This window comes from Lepisosteus platostomus, chromosome 5 (assembly GCF_059453375.1).
Source record: "Lepisosteus platostomus isolate fLepPlt1 chromosome 5, fLepPlt1.hap1, whole genome shotgun sequence".
In the NCBI taxonomy this organism is placed as follows: domain Eukaryota; kingdom Metazoa; phylum Chordata; class Actinopteri; order Semionotiformes; family Lepisosteidae; genus Lepisosteus; species Lepisosteus platostomus.
In genome coordinates this window covers 67589932-67610135 of record NC_142615.1, presented here as the reverse complement: position 1 = coordinate 67610135, position 20204 = coordinate 67589932, and the positions used below count along the sequence as shown (strand labels likewise).

General features: G+C 61.5%; 1 protein-coding gene across 5 annotated transcripts in view; it reads right to left on the bottom strand.

Annotated features, from left to right (window-relative positions):
- mdc1 (mediator of DNA damage checkpoint 1) overlaps window positions 1–20204 on the bottom strand; it is a 34987-nt gene that overhangs the window by 6989 nt on the left and 7794 nt on the right. The window contains exons 3-8 of one of the 5 annotated variants that reach the window (XM_088632711.1): window positions 11699–12076; window positions 9926–10001; window positions 7812–9544; window positions 6568–6651; window positions 3988–5423; window positions 2665–3951 (exon numbers count right to left, since the gene is read on the bottom strand). In XM_088632711.1, coding sequence (XP_088488837.1) covers window positions 2665–3951; window positions 3988–5423; window positions 6568–6651; window positions 7812–9544; window positions 9926–10001; window positions 11699–12076 — 4994 coding nt within the window. Of the gene's footprint in view, window positions 1–2664; window positions 5424–6567; window positions 6652–7811; window positions 9545–9925; window positions 10002–11698; window positions 12077–20204 lie in introns of all 5 variants that reach the window. The other 4 variants (XM_088632713.1, XM_088632712.1, XM_088632709.1 and 1 more) reach the window with 4 other exon arrangements.

Sequence of the window (20204 nt, the reverse complement as noted above, 5' to 3'; positions counted from 1 at the left end):
TGGGAGTGTGTGTGTGTGTGTGTGTGTGTGTGTTTGAGTGTCGGTGTGGGTGTGTGTGTGAGTGTGTGTGTGTGTGTGTGTGTGTGAGTGTGTGTGTGAGTGTGTGTGTGCCCCAGCGGTCCCGCCCCCTCACCTCCCCTGTCCCGTTGTCCTCTCTCTGCCCGGCCCCAGCAGTGCCCTGGCCCTGGGAGTGTGTGTGTCGGTGTGAGTGTGTGTGTGAGTGTGTGTGTGAGTGTGTGTGTGCCCCAGCGGTCCCGCCCCCTCACCTCCCCTGTCCCGTTGTCCTCTCTCTGCCCGGCCCCAGCAGTGCCCTGGCCCTGGGAGTGTGTGTGTGTGTGTGTGTGTGGGAGTGTGTGAGAGTGTGGGAGTGTGTGTGTGTGTGTGTGTGTGTGCCCCAGCGGTCCCGCCCCCTCACCTCCCCTGTCCCGTTGTCCTCTCTCTGCCCGGCCCCAGCAGTGCCCTGGCCCTGGGAGTGTGTGTGTCGGTGTGAGTGTGTGGGAGTGTGTGTGTGTGTGTGAGTGTGTGTGTGTGAGTGTGTGTGTGAGTGTGTGGGAGTGTGTGTGTGTGTGTGAGTGTGTGTGTGCCCCAGCGGTCCCGCCCCCTCACCTCCCCTGTCCCGTTGTCCTCTCTCTGCCCGGCCCCAGCAGTGCCCTGGCCCTGGGAGTGTGTGTGTCGGTGTGAGTGTGTGTGTGAGTGTGTGTGTGGGTGTGTGTGTGCCCCAGCGGTCCCGCCCCCTCACCTCCCCTGTCCCGTTGTCCTCTCTCTGCCCGGCCCCAGCAGTGCCCTGGCCCTGGGAGTGTGTGTGTGTGTGTGAGTGTGTGGGAGTGTGTGAGTGTGTGTGTTTGAGTGTGTGTGTGCCCCAGCGGTCCCACCCCCTCACCTCCCCTGTCCCGTTGTCCTCTCTCTGCCCGGCCCCAGCAGTGCCCTGGCCCTGGGAGTGTGTGTGTGTGTGTGAGTGTGTGGGAGTGTGTGAGTGTGTGTGTTTGAGTGTGTGTGTGCCCCAGCGGTCCCGCCCCCTCACCTCCCCTGTCCCGTTGTCCTCTCTCTGCCCGGCCCCAGCAGTGCCCTGGCCCTGGGAGTGTGTGTGTGTGTGTGTGTGTGTGTGTGTGTGAGTGTGTGTGTGTGTGTGTGTGAGTGTGTGTGTGGGTGTGTGTGTGCCCCAGCGGTCCCGCCCCCTCACCTCCCCTGTCCCGTTGTCCTCTCTCTGCCCGGCCCCAGCAGTGCCCTGGCCCTGGGAGTGTGTGAGTGTGTGTGTGTGTGTGTGTGTGTGCCCCAGCGGTCCCGCCCCCTCACCTCCCCTGTCCCGTTGTCCTCTCTCTGCCCGGCCCCAGCAGTGCCCTGGCCCTGGGAGTGTGTGAGTGTGTGTGTGTGTGAGTGTGTGTGTGCCCCAGCGGTCCCGCCCCCTCACCTCCCCTGTCCCGTTGTCCTCTCTCTGCCCGGCCCCAGCAGTGCCCTGGCCCTGGGAGTGTGTGTGTGTGTGTGTGTGTGTGAGTGTGTGTGTGTGAGTGTGTGTGTGCCCCAGCGGTCCCGCCCCCTCACCTCCCCTGTCCCGTTGTCCTCTCTCTGCCCGGCCCCAGCAGTGCCCTGGCCCTGGGAGTGTGTGTGTCGGTGTGAGTGTGTGTGTCGGTGTGTGTGTGTGTGTGTGTGTGTGTGTGAGTGTGTGTGTGTGTGAGTGTGTGTGTGCCCCAGCGGTCCCGCCCCCTCACCTCCCCTGTCCCGTTGTCCTCTCTCTGCCCGGCCCCAGCAGTGCCCTGGCCCTGGGAGTGTGTGTGTCGGTGTGAGTGTGTGTGTGAGTGTGTGTGTGAGTGTGTGTGTGCCCCAGCGGTCCCGCCCCCTCACCTCCCCTGTCCCGTTGTCCTCTCTCTGCCCGGCCCCAGCAGTGCCCTGGCCCTGGGAGTGTGTGTGTCGGTGTGAGTGTGTGTGTCGGTGTGTGTGTGTGTGTGTGTGTGTGTGAGTGTGTGTGTGTGTGAGTGTGTGTGTGCCCCAGCGGTCCCGCCCCCTCACCTCCCCTGTCCCGTTGTCCTCTCTCTGCCCGGCCCCAGCAGTGCCCTGGCCCTGGGAGTGTGTGTGTCGGTGTGAGTGTGTGTGTGAGTGTGTGTGTGAGTGTGTGTGTGCCCCAGCGGTCCCGCCCCCTCACCTCCCCTGTCCCGTTGTCCTCTCGCTGCCCGGCCCCAGCAGTGCCCTGGCCCTGGGAGTGTGTGTGTGTGTGTGAGTGTGTGTGTGGGAGTGTGAGTGTGTGGGAGTGTGTGAGTGTGTGTGTGTGTGTGTGTGTGTGAGTGTGTGTGTGAGTGTGTGTGTGCCCCAGCGGTCCCGCCCCCTCACCTCCCCTGTCCTGTTGTCCTCTCTCTGCCCGGCCCCAGCAGTGCCCTGGCCCTGGGAGTGTGTGAGTGTGTGTGTGTGTGTGTGTGTGTGTGTGTGTGTGTGTGTGTGAGTGTGAGTGAGTGTGTGTGTGAGTGTGTGTGTGTGTGTGAGTGTGTGTGTGAGTGTGTGTGTGCCCCAGCGGTCCCGCCCCCTCACCTCCCCTGTCCTGTTGTCCTCTCTCTGCCCGGCCCCAGCAGTGCCCTGGCCCTGGGAGTGTGTGTGTGTGTGTGTGTGTGTGTGTGTGTGTGGGAGTGTGAGAGTGAGTGGGAGTGTGTGTGTGCCCCAGCGGTCCCGCCCCCTCACCTCCCCTGTCCCGTTGTCCTCTCTCTGCCCGGCCCCAGCAGTGCCCCGGCGCCCCTGCCTCCGGGCTGGCCTGGCGGGCCGCGGCCCCTGCTCTTCCTCTGGCGGGTTCCTGAGGGCTCCACCCTCCTCCTCCTCCTCCGCTCGGATCCCTGGGTCCCGCTGGGTCGGCCCGGACTGGTCTCCAGAGCCAGAGTGGGCCTCCTCTTCCCCCTCTTCTTCCTGCCCCGGCCGGGCCCCCCGAGCTCTGGAGCTCCCCCTGCTGGCCTCCTCCTCCTCCTGCCCCTGTGCCGCGGTCTCCCGGCTCCTCTTCTGTGCCGACCGGCCCGTCCTCCTCCTGCTGCTGCTCTCCTGGGCCGGCGGGTCGGCCCCCGGGCCCCGCCTGGCCCTGGCCGGCTGCCCTACTGGGGGGGCCTCCGGGACGGCCTGCTGCTGCGCCCCGCCCGCGCGCCCACTCCTGCGCGCCCCCCGCCGGACCCCCGGCCCCGCCCCTCCGGCCTCGGGGGCCCCCTCCGCCTCCGAGCGGGCGGACGCCGATCGCAGCCGCCGGGCTCCCCCGCCAGACACGGACTCGCTGGCCACAGCCTGCTCAGGGCGACCCCTGACCCCTGACCCTTTGGCCTGTTCAGGATGACCTCTGACCTCTGAGTCTTCTACCTGCCCAAGACGAGCTCCGACCTCTGACCCTTCAGCCTGGCCAGGGGGACCTCCGACCTCTGACCCCTCAGCATGTTCAGGGAAGACTCTGACCTCGGAAACTTCACCTTGCTCAGACCGACCTCCGACCTCTGACCCTTCTGCCTGCTCAAGATGACCTCTGACCTCTGACCCTTCCGCCTGCTCAAGATGACCTCCGACCTCTGACGCTCCCCCCTGCCCAGGGTGCCCCCTGACCTCTGACCCTTTGGCCCGTCCAGGATGACCTCTGACCTCTGAGTCTTCTATCTGCCCAAGACGAGCTCCGACCTCTGACCCTTCAGCCTGGCCAGGGGGACCTCCGACCTCTGACCCCTCAGCGTGTTCAGGGAAGACTCTGACCTCGGAAACTTCACTCCGCTCAGAGCGACCTCCGACCTCTGACGCTCCCGCCTGCCCAGGGTGCCCCCTGACTTCTGACCCTTTGGCCTGTTCAGGATGACCTCTGACCTCTGAGTCTTCTACCTGCCCAAGACGCACTCCAACCTCTGACCCTTCAGCCTGGCCAGGGGGACCTCCGACCTCTGACCCCTCAGCGTGTTCAGGGAAGACTCTGACCTCGGAAACTTCACTCTGCTCAGAGCGACCTCCGACCTCTGACGCTCCCGCCTGCCCAGGGTGACCCCTGACCTCTGACGCTCCCGCCTGCCCAGGGTGCCCCCCGCTCCCCCCAGCGGCTCTGGGTCCCGCTCGAGTCCTTGCCGACCGCCTGGTCCCGGGCTGGGACTCCCCCACCGCAGAGCCCGGCTCGGCCCCCCGCCCCGCGCCCTTCGTCCTCCGCGTGCTCCTGGCTCGCTCTCCTCCTCTCCTCCTCCGGGGGGTCTGCACGACCCCCGACCCCCGCTCCTCCTCCTCTCTCGCGGGCCCAGCCCCCCCTTCGGTGCGACCCGGTTCGGCCGGCTCCTCGGGCAGACGGGGGGCCGGGGTCCGTCTGCTCCGGGGGTGTCCGCGCGGCAGGCTGAGGGGCTCGGAGTCGCGGGGCGCTCCCTCTGGCTCTGGGGTCACCTGGGTGGGCTCCTCGGTGCTGTCCGACTGGGCCGTCTGGGCCAGGAGGTTCTGATCGGGTCGGTCCGGTTCGATCAGGAAGGTCTGAGTGGGCTCGGTGCTGTCCGACACGGCTATCTGGGCCAGGAGGTTCTGTTCGGGTCGGCCCGGTTCGGTGCTGTCCGACTGGGCCGTCTGGGCCAGGAGGTTCTGATCGGGTCGGCCCGGTTCGGTCAGGAAGGCCTGAGTGGGCTCGGTGCTGTCCGACACGGCTGTCTGGGCCAGGCGGTTCTGATCCGGTCGGTCCGGTTCGGTCAGGAAGGCCTGGGTGGGCTCGGTGCTGTCCGACACGGCTGTCTGGGCCAGGCGGTTCTGATCCGGTCGGTCCGGTTCGGTCAGGAAGGCCTGGGTGGGCTCGGTGCTGTCCGACACGGCCGTCTGGGCCAGGAGGTTCTGATCGGGTCGGTCCGGTTCGGTCAGGAAGGCCTGGGTGGGCTCGGTGCTGTCTGACGCGGCTGTCTGGGCCAGGCGGTTCTGATCGGGTCGGTCCGGTTCGGTCAGGAAGGCCTGGGTGGGCTCGGTGCTGTCCGACTGGGCCGTCTGGGCCAGGAGGTTCTGATCGGGTCGGTCCGGTTCGGTCAGGAAGGCCTGGGTGGGCTCGGTGCTGTCCGACACGGCTGTCTGGGCCAGGCGGTTCTGATCGGGTCGGTCCGGTTCGGTCAGGAAGGCCTGGGTGGGCTCAGTGCTGTCCGACAGGGTCGTCTGGGCCAGGAGGTTCTGATCCGGTCGGTCCGGTTTGGTGCTGTCTGACTGGGCCAGGAGGTTCTGATCGGGTCGGTCCGGTTCGGTCAGGAAGGCCTGGGTGGGCTCAGTGCTGTCCGACACGGCTGTCTGGGCCAGGCGGTTCTGATCGGGTGGGTCCGGTTCAGTCAGGAAGGACTGGGTGGCCTCCAGCCCGGTGTCCTCGGAGCTGCTCTCCGTGAAGAAGGACTGGGTCTCGGCGATGAACACATCCTCCTCTTCCTCCTCCTCCCCCTCCTCCTCCTCCTCGCCGCGGCGCCGCCGGACCGGGCCCACCGGACCTGCAGAGGAGAACAGGCAGCGTCAGTGAGAGTAATGATGATAATAATAACCATAATAATAATAATCACTACTATAGCACTTTTCTGGACTCTCCACTCTTTACAGGTCACGGGAATCCCACTACCCCCACCAGTGTGCAGCTCTTTACAGGTCCTGGGGATCCCACTACCGCCACCAGGGTGCAGCTCTTTACAGGTCCTGGGGATCCCACTACCGCCACCAGTGTGCAGCTCTTTACAGGTCACGGGAATCCCACTACCCCCACCAGTGTGCAGCTCTTTACAGGTCCTGGGGATCCCACTACCGCCACCAGGGTGCAGCTCTTTACAGGTCCTGGGGATCCCACTACTGCCACCAGGGTGCAGCTCTTTACAGGTCCTGGGGATCCCACTACCGCCACCAGTGTGCAGCTCTTTACAGGTCCTGGGGATCCCACTACCCCCACCAGTGTGCAGCTCTTTACAGGTCCTGGGGATCCCACTACCGCCACCAGTGTGCAGCTCTTTACAGGTCCTGGGGATCCCACTACCCCCACCAGTGTGCAGCTCTTTACAGGTCCTGGGGATCCCACTACCGCCACCAGTGTGCAGCTCTTTACAGGTCCTGGGGATCCCCTCCACCACCACCAGTGTGCAGCCCCACCTGGATGACGCCCCAGTCCTCTCCCCACACACCAGCTCTCAGTGGGGAGGAGAGCAGAGGGATGGCGCCAGTTCAGAGAGGGGGGTTATTAGGCCATGATGGGTAAAGACCAGGGGGGGTAATTTGGCCAGAACACTGGGGTAACACCCCTACTCTTCTCGAGAGACACCCTGGGATTGTTAGTGACCACAGAGAGTCAGGACCTCGGTTTGACGTCTCATCCACAGGACAGCGCCTGTTTACAGTCCAGTGTCCCCGTCCCTATACTGGGGCATCAGGACCCACACAGAGCGCAGGGTGAGAGCGCCCCCTGCTGGCTCCACTCACACCTCTCCCAGCAGCAGCCTCTGTGTTTTCCCAGCAGTCTCCCCTCCAGGTACTGGCCAGGCTCACACTGCTGGGCTCTGGTGGGGCTGCCAGCTGGGAGTTACAGGGTAAGATGGCTGCTGGTGAGAGTGGGAGTGGGGGTGGGGGTGGGGGTGGGGACCGTGTCTCTCTCACAGCGGAAAGGATGTCCGAGAGCGAGGAAGGCCTGTGTCTCCTCCTCTTCCTCTTCCTCTTCATCCTCCTCCTCCTCTCCTCCACCTGCAACCAGGAACAAACCAGACTCAGCGACTCCCACAACAATGCACTGCACAGCCCGGCGGCCTCCTGTTCTTACTGCGCTGTCCTGTGTTTTTACCCTGATCTCACTGGGCTGTTCTGCGTTGTCCTGTGTTTTTACCCTGATCTCACTGGGCTGTACTGCTCTGTCCTGTGTTTTTACCCTGATCTCACTGGGCTGTACTGCTCTGTCCTGTGTTTTTACCCTGATCTCACTGGGCTGTACTGTTCTGTCCTGTGTTTTTACCCTGATCTCACTGGGCTGTACTGTTCTGTCCTGTGTTTTTACCCTGATCTCACTGGGCTTTGCTACACTGTACTGTGTTTTTACCCAGATTTCACTGTGCTTTACTGCACTGTACTGTTTTAACCCTGATCTCACTGGGCTGTACTGCTCTGTCCTGTGTTTTTACCCTGATCTCACTGGGCTGTTCTGCGTTGTCCTGTGTTTTTACCCTGATCTCACTGGGCTGTACTGCTCTGTCCTGAGTTTTTACCCTGATCTCACTGGGCTCGACTGCACTGTCCTGTGTTTTTACCCCGATCTCACTGGGCTGTCCTGTGTTTTTACCCTGATCTCACTGGGCTGTCCTGTGTTTTTACCCTGATCTCACTGGGCTCTACTGCACTGTCCTGTGTTTTTACCCCGATCTCACTGGGCTCTATTGCGCTGTCCTGTGTTTTTACCCTGATCTCAATGGGCTGTCCTGCACTGTCCTGTGTTTTTACCCTGATCTCACTGCGCTGTCCTGTGTTTTTACCCTAATCTCACTGCGCTGTCCTGCACTGTCCTGTGTTTTTACCCTGATCTCACTACGCTGTCCTGTGTTTTTACCCTGATCTCACTGGGCTCTACTGCGCTGTCCTGTGTTTTTAGCCTGATCTCACTGGGCTGTACTGCGCCATCCTGTGTTTTTACCTTGATCTCACTGGGCTGTACTGCACTGCACTGTGTTTTTACCCTGATCTCACTGGGTTGTACTGCGCCATCCTGTGTTTTTACCCTGATCTCACTGGGCTGTACTGCACTGTCCTGTGTTTTTACCCTGATCTCACTGGGCTCTACTGCGCTGTCCTGTGTTTTTACCCCGATCTCACTGGGCTCTACTGCGCTGTACCATGTTTTGACCCTGCTCTCTCACCCTCGCTGTCTGCCCGGCCGGGTCCAGAGCTGTCCGGGTCGCTCAGCAGGGGGCTGGCCCGGGACGGACCGCCCTCCGGACGCAGTGGGGTTGAACACGTCAGCGCTGTCCCCTCCTCGTCTCCGCACGGGTCCGGACCTGCGGTTCTGCGGTCCCGAGCCCGGTCCTCAGCCTCCTCTTCCTCCACGTCAGTGTCGCTGTCCAGGTGGAAGGCGTTCGGTTCTGATCCGATCTTCTTGGGCTGTTCTGGGGGAGTATCTGGGTCCAGTTCGGCCTGGTTTTGGGGTTCTGGGGCTCCTGATGTCTCCTCTTCCTCTACGTCGGTGTCGCTGTCCAGGTGGAAGGCACCTGGTTCTGATCCGATCTTCTTGGGCTGCTCAGGGTGTAGAATTGGGTCTGGTTCTTCCGGGTTTTGGACTCTTGATGTCTCCTCTTCCTCTACATCCGTGTCGCTGTCTAAGTGAAAGGCGTTCGGTTCTGATCCGATCTTCTTGAGCTGTTCTGGGACAGTATCTGGGTTCAGTTCAGCCCGGTTTTGGGGTTCTGGGGCTCCTGATGTCTCCTCTTCCTCTACGTCGGTGTCGCTGTCCAGGTGGAAGGCGTTCGGTTCTGATCCGATCTTCTTGAGCTGTTCTGGGACAGTATCTGGGTTCGGTTCGGCCCGGTTTGGGGGTTCTGGGGGTCTTGATGTCTCCTCTTCCTCTACATCCGTGTCGCTGTCCAGATGAAAGGCGTTCGGTTCTGATCCGATCTTCTTGAGCTGTTCTGGGACAGTATCTGGGTTCGGTTCGGCCCGGTTTGGGAGTTCTGGGGCTCTTGATGTCTCCTCTTCCTCTACGTCGGTGTCGCTGTCCAGATGAAAGGCACTTAGTTCTGATCCGATCTTCTTGGGCTGCTCAGGGTGTAGAATTGGGTCTGGTTCTTCCGGGTTTTGGACTCTCGATGTCTCCTCTTCCTCTACGTCCGTGTCGCTGTCCAGGTGGAAGGCGTTCGGTTCTGATCCGATCTTCTTGAGCTGTTCTGGGACAGTATCTGGGTCCAGTTCGGCCCGGTTTTGGAGTTCTGGGGCTCTCGATGTCTCCTCTTCCTCTACATCGGTGTCGCTGTCTAAGTGAAAGGCGCTCGGTTCTGATCCGATCTTCTTGGGCTGTTCTGGGACAGTAGCTGGGTCCAGTTCCGCCTGGTTTGGGAGTTCTGGGGCTCTTGATGTCTCCTCTTCCTCTACATCCGTGTCGCTGTCCAGATGAAAGGCACTTGGTTCTGATCCGATCTTCTTGGGCTGTTCTGGGACAGTATCTGGGTTCGGTTCGGTCTGGTTTTGGGCTTCTGGGGCTCTCGATGTCTCCTCTTCCTCTACATCCGTGTCGCTGTCCAGGTGAAAGGCGCCCGGTTCTGGTCCGATCTTCTTGGCCTGCTCGGGGGGCAGTACCGGGCCCGGTTCTGGGTGGACAGGCACCTCCCGGGTCTTCCCGTTCGAGACCCCCACCTCCCCCCCGTTCTGGGGCGTCCCAGTCCTGTGCGGGGACTCAGAACCTCTCCCTCCAGAATCCCGGGCTTTGATTCTGGTCCAGCCCGGCCTGGCTCCCCGCGGGTCGGTCTCCTCGGCGACGCAGGTCTGCGGCCCCTTCCTCCTCCTCCTCCTCCTCACCGCCCCCGGTTCAGAGTCCGAGTCCGACTCGTCCCCGGGCACCACGCTGGGGCTCGAACCCGGGGTCACCGGGCTCTCGGCATCGCTGCAGAGAGAGACGGGCAGAGAGGCTGAGGAGAGGGAAACAAACCACCACTGACCACTCTCGAGGGGACTGACAGGACGGCTCTGGGGGGGACGGACAGGACGGCTCTGGGGGGGACGGACAGGACGGCTCTGGGGGGGACGGACAGGACGGCTCTCGGGGGGACGGACAGGACGGCTCTCGGGGGACGGACAGGACGGCTCTCGGGGGACGGACAGGACGGCTCTCGGGGGACGGACAGGATCGCTCTCGGGGGACGGACAGGACGGCTCTCGGGGGACGGACAGGACCGCTCTGGGGGGGACGGAGATGATCGCTCTCGGGGGGACGGACAGGACGGCTCTGGGGGGACGGACAGGACGGCTCGCGGCGCTCCCTCACCTCTCGGGGATGACAGCGCTGGCAGGAGACAGGAAGGAATTGCTGGTGGCACACTGACTCCGGGACGACTCCGACTCTGGAGAGAAAGAGGGGGGTGAAGGGTCAAGGGTCAGAGACTCAAGGTCAGGGTCAAGCACAGCACAGCACAGCAGCCCCTGCACATAGTTCACAGGCAGGTCACAGAGCACAGATTACAGACACACGATACACACACACCACGACACAGAGCACCGACTACAGACACACCACGACACAGAGCCCCCGACAAAGACACACAGCAACACAGCACTGATTACAGACACACCACGACACAGAGCCCCCGACAAACACACACAGCAACACAGCACTGATTACAGACACACCACGATACAGAGCACTGATTACAGACACACCGCGACACAGAGCACCGACAAAGACACACAGCAACACAGAGCACTGATTACAGACACACTGTGACACAGAGCACTGATTACAGACACACCACGACACAGAGCACTGATTACAGACACACTGTGACACAAAGCCCCGACACAGACACACAGCAACACAGCACCGATTACAGACACACCACGACACAGAGCACTGATTACAGACACACAGCAACACAGCACTGATTACAGACACACCACGACACAGAGCACCAACACAGACACACAGCAACACAGCACCGATTACAGACACACCACGACACAGAGCCCCCGACACAGAGATACACAGCAACACAGCACTGATTACAGACACACCACGACACAGAGCCCCCGACACAAACACACAGCAACACAGCACTGATTACAGACACACTGTGACACAGAGCACCAACACAGACACACAGCACCGATTACAGACACACCACGACACAGAGCCCCCGGCACAGACATACAGCAACACAGCACTGATTACAGGCACACCACGACACAGAGCACCAACACAGACACACAGCAACACAGCACCGATTACAGACACACCACGACACAGAGCCCCCGACACAGACACACAGCAACACAGCACCGATTACAGACACACCACGACACAGAGCACCAACACAGACACACAGCAACACAGCACCGATCACAGACACACCACGACACAGAGCCCCCGACACAGAGATACACAGCAACACAGCACCGATTACAGACACACCACGACACAGAGCCCCCGACACAGACACACAGCAACACAGCACCGATTACAGACACACTGTGACACAGAGCACCAACACAGACACACAGCACCGATTACAGACACACCACGACACAGAGCCCCCGGCACAGACATACAGCAACACAGCACTGATTACAGGCACACCACGACACAGAGCCCCCGACACAGACACACAGCAACACAGCACCGATTACAGACACACTGTGACACAGAGCACCAACACACGATACACACACACACCAAGACACAGAGCTCCGACAGACACGATACAGACACACCTAGACACACGATACAGATGCACCGAGACACAGAACACCGACACACACAATACAGACACACAGAGACACAGAGCACCGACACACACGATACACACAGACACACACGATACACACACACCGAGACTCAGAGCACCGACACACACGATACACAAACACCGAGACACAGAGCACCGACACACATGATACACACACACCGAGACACAGAGCACCGACACACACGATACACACAAACAGAGACACACGGCACAGACACACAGACACAGAGCACCGACACGGCTGGGCTCTCCGGTCCTGGAGACGCGGGTTCGAGCGGCGAGCAGGAAAGGAGACCCACCTGAGGCAGCTCCCCGCCCCCTGGCCCCCTCGTCCTCGTCGCCCGAGTCGAGCACCAGCAGCGTGGAGGGCGCGGGGGTCTTCTCCAGGGCCAGGGGCCGGGGGCGGGCGGGGGTGTCCCGGCGGTCCAGCTGGAGGTACTGGCAGGGCAGGTCGGCGAAGAGCAGCAGGTCGCCGTGCTCCAGGGCGTAGAGGGCCCGCGGGCGCAGGGGCCGGCGGCCGCGCCGGGTGCCGTTCAGGCTGCCCAGGTCCTGCAGCAGGTGCTCGCCGCCCGCGATCTCCAGCATGGCGTGGCGCCGCGACACCGAGCCCGCGGGCAGGGGCACCGCGCAGCCCGGGTCCCGGCCTACCAGGTTCTGCCCGGGGTACAGGTCGAACTCTGCAGGAGAGGGGGGGGGTCATTCCCACAATCCACAGCGACTGCGACCCGAGAGCAGATCTGCTGCCGCCACACACTCACGAGACACTGAACCTGGACCTGCTGGACCTGCTGCCTGAACCTGCTGCCGAAACCTGAACCTGCACCTGCTGGACCTGCTGCCTGAACCTGCTGGACCTGCTGCCTGAACCTGAACCTGAACCTGCTGGACCTGCTGCCTGAACCTGCTGGAACTGATGCCTGGACCTGAACCTGCTGCCTAAACCTGAACCTGAACCTGCTGGACCTGCTGCCTGAACCTGAACCTGCTGCCTGAACCTGCACCTGCTGGACCTGCTGCCTGAACCTGAACCTGCTGCCTAAACCTGCTGGAACTGATGCCTGGACCTGCTGGACCTGCTGCCTGGACCTGAACCTGCTGCCTAAACCTGAACCTGCACCTGCTGGACCTGCTGCCTGAACCTGAACCTGCTGGACCTGCTGCCTAAACCTGAACCTGCTGGACCTGCTGCCTGAACCTGAACCAGCTGCCTGAACCTGAACCTGAACCTGCTGGACCTGCTGCCTGAACCTGCTGGACCTGCTGCCTGAACCTGCTGGACCTGCTGCCTAAACCTGAACCTGAACCTGCTGGACCTGCTGCCTGAACCTGAACCTGCTGCCTGAACCTGCACCTGCTGGACCTGCTGCCTGAACCTGAACCTGCTGCCTAAACCTGCTGGAACTGATGTCTGGACCTGAACCAGCTGCCTAAACCTGAACCTGCACCTGCTGGACCTGCTGCCTGAACCTGCTGGACCTGCTGCCTGAACCTGAACCTGCTGGACCTGCTGCCTGAACCTGCTGGAACTGATGCCTGGACCTGAACCTGCTGCCTAAACCTGAACCTGAACCTGCTGGACCTGCTGCCTAAACCTGAACCTGCTGCCTGAACCTGCACCTGCTGGACCTGCTGCCTGAACCTGAACCAGCTGCCTAAACCTGAACCTGCACCTGCTGGACCTGCTGCCTGAACCTGAACCTGCTGGACCTGCTGCCTGAACCCAGACATGCTGGACCTGCTGGACCTGCTGCCTGAACCTGAACCTGCTGCCTAAACCTGGACCTGCTGGACCTGCTGCCTGATCCTGCTGGAACTGATGCCTGGACCTGAACCTGCTGCCTAAACCTGAACCTGAACCTGCTGGACCTGCTGCCTGAACCTGAACCTGCTGCCTAAACCTGAACCTGCACCTGCTGGACCTGCTGCCTGAACCTGCTGGACCTGCTGCCTGAACCTGAACCTGAACCTGCTGGACCTGCTGCCTGAACCTGCTGGAACTGATGCCTGGACCTGAACCTGCTGCCTAAACCTGAACCTGAACCTGCTGGACCTGCTGCCTGAACCTGAACCTGCTGCCTGAACCTGCACCTGCTGGACCTGCTGCCTGAACCTGAACCTGCTGCCTAAACCTGCTGGAACTGATGCCTGGACCTGCTGGACCTGCTGCCTGGACCTGAACCTGCTGCCTAAACCTGAACCTGCACCTGCTGGACCTGCTGCCTGAACCTGAACCTGCTGGACCTGCTGCCTAAACCTGAACCTGCTGGACCTGCTGCCTGAACCTGAACCAGCTGCCTGAACCTGAACCTGAACCTGCTGGACCTGCTGCCTGAACCTGCTGGACCTGCTGCCTGAACCTGAACCTGAACCTGCTGGACCTGCTGCCTGAACCTGCTGGAACTGATGCCTGGACCTGAACCTGCTGCCTAAACCTGAACCTGAACCTGCTGGACCTGCTGCCTGAACCTGAACCTGCTGCCTGAACCTGCACCTGCTGGACCTGCTGCCTGAACCTGAACCTGCTGCCTAAACCTGCTGGAACTGATGCCTGGACCTGCTGGACCTGCTGCCTGGACCTGAACCTGCTGCCTAAACCTGAACCTGCACCTGCTGGACCTGCTGCCTGAACCTGAACCTGCTGGACCTGCTGCCTAAACCTGAACCTGCTGGACCTGCTGCCTGAACCTGAACCAGCTGCCTGAACCTGAACCTGAACCTGCTGGACCTGCTGCCTGAACCTGCTGGACCTGCTGCCTGAACCTGAACCTGCTGCCTAAACCTGAACCTGAACCTGCTGGACCTGCTGCCTGAACCTGAACCTGCTGCCTAAACCTGCTGGAACTGATGTCTGGACCTGAACCAGCTGCCTAAACCTGAACCTGCACCTGCTGGACCTGCTGCCTGAACCTGCTGGACCTGCTGCCTGAACCTGAACCTGCTGGACCTGCTGGAACTGATGCCTGGACCTGAACCTGCTGCCTAAACCTGAACCTGAACCTGCTGGACCTGCTGCCTGAACCTGAACCTGCTGCCTGAACCTGCACCTGCTGGACCTGCTGCCTGAACCTGAACCAGCTGCCTAAACCTGAACCTGCACCTGCTGGACCTGCTGCCTGAACCTGAACCTGCTGGACCTGCTGCCTGAACCCAGACATGCTGGACCTGCTGGACCTGCTGCCTGAACCTGAACCTGCTGCCTAAACCTGAACCTGAACCTGCTGGACCTGCTGCCTGAACCTGCTGGAACTGATGCCTGGACCTGAACCTGCTGCCTAAACCTGAACCTGAACCTGCTGGACCTGCTGCCTGAACCTGAACCTGCTGCCTAAACCTGAACCTGCACCTGCTGGACCTGCTGCCTTAACCTGCTGGAACTGATGCCTGGACCTGAACCTGCTGCCTAAACCTGAACCTGCACCTGCTAGACCTGCTGCCTGAACCTGAACCTGCTGGACCTGCTGCCTAAACCTGAACCTGCTGGACCTGCTGCCTGAACCCAGACATGCTGGACCTGCTGCCTGAACCTGAACCTGCTGCCTAAACCTGAATCTGAACCTGCTGGACCTGCTGCCTGAACCTGAACCTGCTGCCTAAACCTGAATCTGAACCTGCTGGACCTGCTGCCTGAACCTGAACCTGCTGCCTTAACCTGAACCTGCACCTGCTGGACCTGCTGCCTGAACCTGATCCTGCTGGACCCGCTGCCTAAACCTGAACCTGCTGGACCTGCTGCCTAAACCTGCTGGACCTGCTGCCTGAACCCAGACATGCTGGACCTGCTGGACCTGCTGCCTGAACCTGAACCTGCTGTACCTGCTGCCTGAACCTGCTGGAACTGATGCCTGGACCTGAAACTGCTGCCTAAACCTGAACCTGAACCTGCTGGACCTGCTGCCTGAACCTGAACCTGCTGCCTAAACCTGAACCTGCACCTGCTGGACCTGCTGCCTGAACCTGCTGGAACTGATGCCTGGACCTGAACCTGCTGCCTAAACCTGAACCTGCACCTGCTAGACCTGCTGCCTGAACCTGAACCTGCTGGACCTGCTGCCTAAACCTGAACCTGCTGGACCTGCTGCCTGAACCTGAACCTGCACCTGCTGGACCTGCTGCCTGAGCCTGATCCTGCTGGACCCGCTGCCTAAACCTGCTGGACCTGCTGCCTGAACCCAGACATGCTAGACCTGCTGGACCTGCTGCCTGAACCTGAACCTGCTGGACCTGCTGCCTGAACCTGCTGGACCTGCTGCCTGATCCCGGACCTGCTGGACCTGCTGCCTGATCCTGCTGGACCTGCTGCCTGAACCTGGACCTGCTGGACCTGCTGCCTGAACCTGAACCCGCTGGACCTGCTGCCTGATCCTGAACCTGAACCTGCTGGACCTGCTGCCTGAACCTGAACCTGCTGGACCTGCTGCCTGAACCTGGACCTGCTGGACCTGCTGGACCTGCTGCCTGAACCTGAACCCGCTGGACCTGCTGCCTGATCCCAGACCTGCTGGACCTGCTGCCTGATCCTGCTGGACCTGCTGCCTGATCCTGCTGGACCTGCTGCCTGAACCTGGACCTGCTGGACCTGCTGCCTGAACCTGCTGGACCTGCTGCCTGAACCTGGACCTGCTGGACCTGCTGGACCTGCTGCCTGAACCTGAACCCGCTGGACCTGCTGCCTGATCCCAGACCTGCTGGACCTGCTGCCTGATCCTGCTGGACCTGCTGCCTGAACCTGGACCTGCTGGACCTGCTGCCTGAACCTGCTGGACCTTCTGCCTGAACCTGAACCTGCTGGACCTGCTGCCTGAACCTGCTGGACCTGCTGGACCTGCTGGAGCTGATGCCTGAACCTGCTGGACCTGCTGGACCTGCTGGACCTGAACCTGCTGGACCTGAACCTGCTGCCTGAACCCAGACCTGCTGGACCTGCTGCCTGAACCTGAACCCGCTGGACCTGCTGCCTGATCCCGGACCTGCTGGACCTGCTGGACCTGCTGCCTGAACCTGAGCCTGCTGGACCTGCTGCCTGAACCTGAACCTGCTGCCTAAACCTGAACCTGCACCTGCTGGACCTGCTGCCTGAACCTGATCCTGCTGGACCCGCTGCCTAAACCTGAACCTGCTGGACCTGCTGCCTAAACCTGCTGGACCTGCTGCCTGAACCCAGACATGCTGGACCTGCTGGACCTGCTGCCTGAACCTGAACCTGCTGTACCTGCTGCCTGAACCTGCTGGAACTGATGCCTGGACCTGAACCTGCTGCCTAAACCTGAACCTGAACCTGCTGGACCTGCTGCCTGAACCTGAACCTGCTGCCTGAACCTGCACCTGCTGGACCTGCTGCCTGAACCTGAACCTGCTGCCTAAACCTGCTGGAACTGATGCCTGGACCTGAACCAGCTGCCTAAACCTGAACCTGCACCTGCTGGACCTGCTGCCTGGAACTGCTGTACCTGCTGCCTGAACCTGCTGGAACTGATGCCTGGACCTGCTGGACCTGCTGCCTGGACCTGAACCCTGCTGCCTAAACCTGAACCTGCACCTGCTGGACCTGCTGCCTGAACCTGAACCTGCTGGACCTGCTGCCTAAACCTGAACCTGCTGGACCTGCTGCCTGAACGCAGACATGCTGGACCTGCTGGACCTGCTGCCTGAACCTGAACCTGCTGCCTAAACCTGGACCTGCTGGACCTGCTGCCTGATCCTGCTGGAACTGATGCCTGGACCTGAACCTGCTGCCTAAACCTGAACCTGAACCTGCTGGACCTGCTGCCTGAACCTGAACCTGCTGCCTAAACCTGAACCTGCACCTGCTGGACCTGCTGCCTGAACCTGCTAGAACTGATGCCTGGACCTGAACCTGCTGCCTAAACCTGAACCTGCACCTGCTAGACCTGCTGCCTGAACCTGAACCTGCTGGACCTGCTGCCTAAACCTGAACCTGCTGGACCTGCTGCCTAAACCTGCTGGACCTGCTGCCTGAACCTGAACCTGCACCTGCTGGACCTGCTGCCTGAGCCTGATCCTGCTGGACCCGCTGCCTAAACCTGAACCTGCTGGACCCGCTGCCTAAACCTGCTGGACCTGCTGCCTGAACCCAGACATGCTAGACCTGCTGGACCTGCTGCCTGAACCTGAACCTGCTGGACCTGCTGCCTGAACCTGCTGGACCTGCTGCCTGATCCCGGACCTGCTGGACCTGCTGCCTGATCCTGCTGGACCTGCTGCCTGAACCTGGACCTGCTGGACCTGCTGCCTGAACCTGAACCCGCTGGACCTGCTGCCTGATCCTGCTGGACCCGCTGCCTAAACCTGATCCTGCTGGACCTGCTGCCTGAACCTGAACCTGCTGGACCTGCTGCCTGAACCTGCTGGACCTGCTGCCTGATCCTGAACCTGAACCTGCTGGACCTGCTGCCTGAACCTGCTGGACCTGCTGCCTGAACCTGGACCTGCTGGACCTGCTGCCTGAACCCGCTGGACCTGCTGCCTGATCCCAGACCTGCTGGACCTGCTGCCTGAACCTGAACCAGCTGCCTGAACCTGAACCTGAACCTGCTGGACCTGCTGCCTGAACCTGCTGGACCTGCTGCCTGAACCTGAACCTGCTGCCTAAACCTGAACCTGAACCTGCTGGACCTGCTGCCTGAACCTGAACCTGCTGCCTGAACCTGCTGGAACTGATGCCTGGACCTGAACCAGCTGCCTAAACCTGAACCTGCACCTGCTGGACCTGCTGCCTGGAACTGCTGTACCTGCTGCCTGAACCTGCTGAAACTGATGCCTGGACCTGCTGGAACTGATGCCTGGACCTGCTGGAACTGATGCCTGGACCTGAACCCTGCTGCCTAAACCTGAACCTGCACCTGCTGGACCTGCTGCCTGAACCTGGACCTGCTGCCTAAACCTGAACCTGCTGGACCTGCTGCCTGAACGCAGACATGCTGGACCTGCTGGACCTGCTGCCTGAACCTGAACCTGCTGCCTAAACCTGGACCTGCTGGACCTGCTGCCTGATCCTGCTGGAACTGATGCCTGGACCTGAACCTGCTGCCTAAACCTGAATCTGAACCTGCTGGACCTGCTGCCTGAACCTGAACCTGCTGCCTAAACCTGAACCTGCACCTGCTGGACCTGCTGCCTGAACCTGCTGGAACTGATGCCTGGACCTGAACCTGCTGCCTAAACCTGAACCTGCACCTGCTAGACCTGCTGCCTGAACCTGAACCTGCTGGACCTGCTGCCTAAACCTGAACCTGCTGGACCTGCTGCCTAAACCTGCTGGACCTGCTGCCTGAACCTGAACCTGCACCTGCTGGACCTGCTGCCTGAGCCTGATCCTGCTGGACCCGCTGCCTAAACCTGAACCTGCTGGACCCGCTGCCTAAACCTGCTGGACCTGCTGCCTGAACCCAGACATGCTAGACCTGCTGGACCTGCTGCCTGAACCTGAACCTGCTGGACCTGCTGCCTGAACCTGCTGGACCTGCTGCCTGATCCCGGACCTGCTGGACCTGCTGCCTGATCCTGCTGGACCTGCTGCCTGAACCTGGACCTGCTGGACCTGCTGCCTGAACCTGAACCCGCTGGACCTGCTGCCTGATCCTGCTGGACCCGCTGCCTAAACCTGATCCTGCTGGACCTGCTGCCTGAACCTGAACCTGCTGGACCTGCTGCCTGAACCTGCTGGACCTGCTGCCTGATCCTGAACCTGAACCTGCTGGACCTGCTGCCTGAACCTGCTGGACCTGCTGCCTGAACCCAGACCTGCTGGACCTGCTGCCTGATCCTGCTGGACCTGCTGCCTGAACCTGAACCTGCTGGACCTGCTGCCTGAACCTGCTGGACCTGCTGGACCTGCTGGAGCTGATGCCTGAACCTGCTGGACCTGCTGGACCTGCTGGACCTGAACCTGCTGGACCTGAACCTGCTGCCTGAACCCAGACCTGCTGGACCTGCTGCCTGAACCTGAACCTGCTGGACCTGCTGCCTAAACCTGCTGGACCTGCTGCCTGAACCTGAACCTGCACCTGCTGGACCTGCTGCCTGAGCCTGATCCTGCTGGACCCGCTGCCTAAACCTGCTGGACCTGCTGGACCTGCTGCCTAAACCTGCTGGACCTGCTGCCTGAACCCAGACATGCTAGACCTGCTGGACCTGCTGCCTGAACCTGAACCTGCTGGACCTGCTGCCTGAACCTGCTGGACCTGCTGCCTGATCCCGGACCTGCTGGACCTGCTGCCTGATCCTGCTGGACCTGCTGCCTGAACCTGGACCTGCTGGACCCGCTGCCTAAACCTGATCCTGCTGGACCTGCTGCCTGAACCTGAACCTGCTGGACCTGCTGCCTGAACCTGCTGGACCTGCTGCCTGATCCTGAACCTGAACCTGCTGGACCTGCTGCCTGAACCTGCTGGACCTGCTGCCTGAACCTGGACCTGCTGGACCTGCTGGACCTGCTGCCTGAACCCGCTGGACCTGCTGCCTGATCCCAGACCTGCTGGACCTGCTGCCTGATCCTGCTGGACCTGCTGCCTGATCCTGCTGGACCTGCTGGACCTGCTGCCTGAACCTGCTGGACCTGCTGCCTGAACCTGGACCTGCTGGACCTGCTGGACCTGCTGCCTGAACCTGAACCCGCTGGACCTGCTGCCTGATCCCAGACCTGCTGGACCTGCTGCCTGATCCTGCTGGACCTGCTGGACCTGCTGCCTGAACCTGGACCTGCTGGACCTGCTGCCTGAACCTGCTGGACCTTCTGCCTGAACCTGAACCTGCTGGACCTGCTGCCTGAACCTGCTGGACCTGCTG